General features: G+C 66.4%; 1 protein-coding gene across 1 annotated transcript in view; it reads right to left on the minus strand.

Moving 5' to 3' along the window:
• CTSH (cathepsin H) overlaps positions 1–414 on the minus strand; it is a gene marked incomplete at its 5' end in the record, with an annotated part of 7,259 nt that overhangs the window by 6,277 nt on the left and 568 nt on the right. Inside the window, one exon of the mRNA XM_009581207.1 lies at positions 250–354. Within this exon, the coding sequence (XP_009579502.1) occupies positions 250–354 (105 nt within the window). The remainder of the gene's footprint in view (positions 1–249; positions 355–414) is intronic.

Genomic DNA, 414 nt, shown 5'->3' on the forward strand with positions numbered 1-414 from the left:
ACTTCCACTCCCCGCCAGCAGCTGGGCTTCGCCTTCTGCTTGTCCCCTGCCCGAGGGCCCACAGCCTCCCCCTGCCCCAGGCCCCCCCAGCCACCGTCGCCCCAGCCATGGAGGGGCTCCTGGGGGAGCCTGCTTCCCTGCGGGCACGCACACCCCAGCACTCCTCCTCCTGGCACGGTGTCCTTGCCCGCAGCGGTTAGCCCCTCTCCCGGCCCGCTCTTGGTGTGTCACTGATGACACACTCCTCACCTGGTTTTTCACGGGCGTCACATAATTTCCCTTCTTCCTCCAGTCGATGGAGTCGGGATACAGCCCGGAGCTGCGCAGGAAGTTCCCCTTCGTGGCTGAGCAGTTCTGCAAGCAAGGCGAGAGGCCTGTGGCAAGCCACCGTGCTGGGGAACGGTGGCCCATGGA

This window comes from Fulmarus glacialis, unplaced genomic scaffold (assembly GCF_000690835.1).
Source record: "Fulmarus glacialis isolate BGI_N327 unplaced genomic scaffold, ASM69083v1 scaffold28017, whole genome shotgun sequence".
Lineage (NCBI taxonomy): Eukaryota > Metazoa > Chordata > Aves > Procellariiformes > Procellariidae > Fulmarus > Fulmarus glacialis.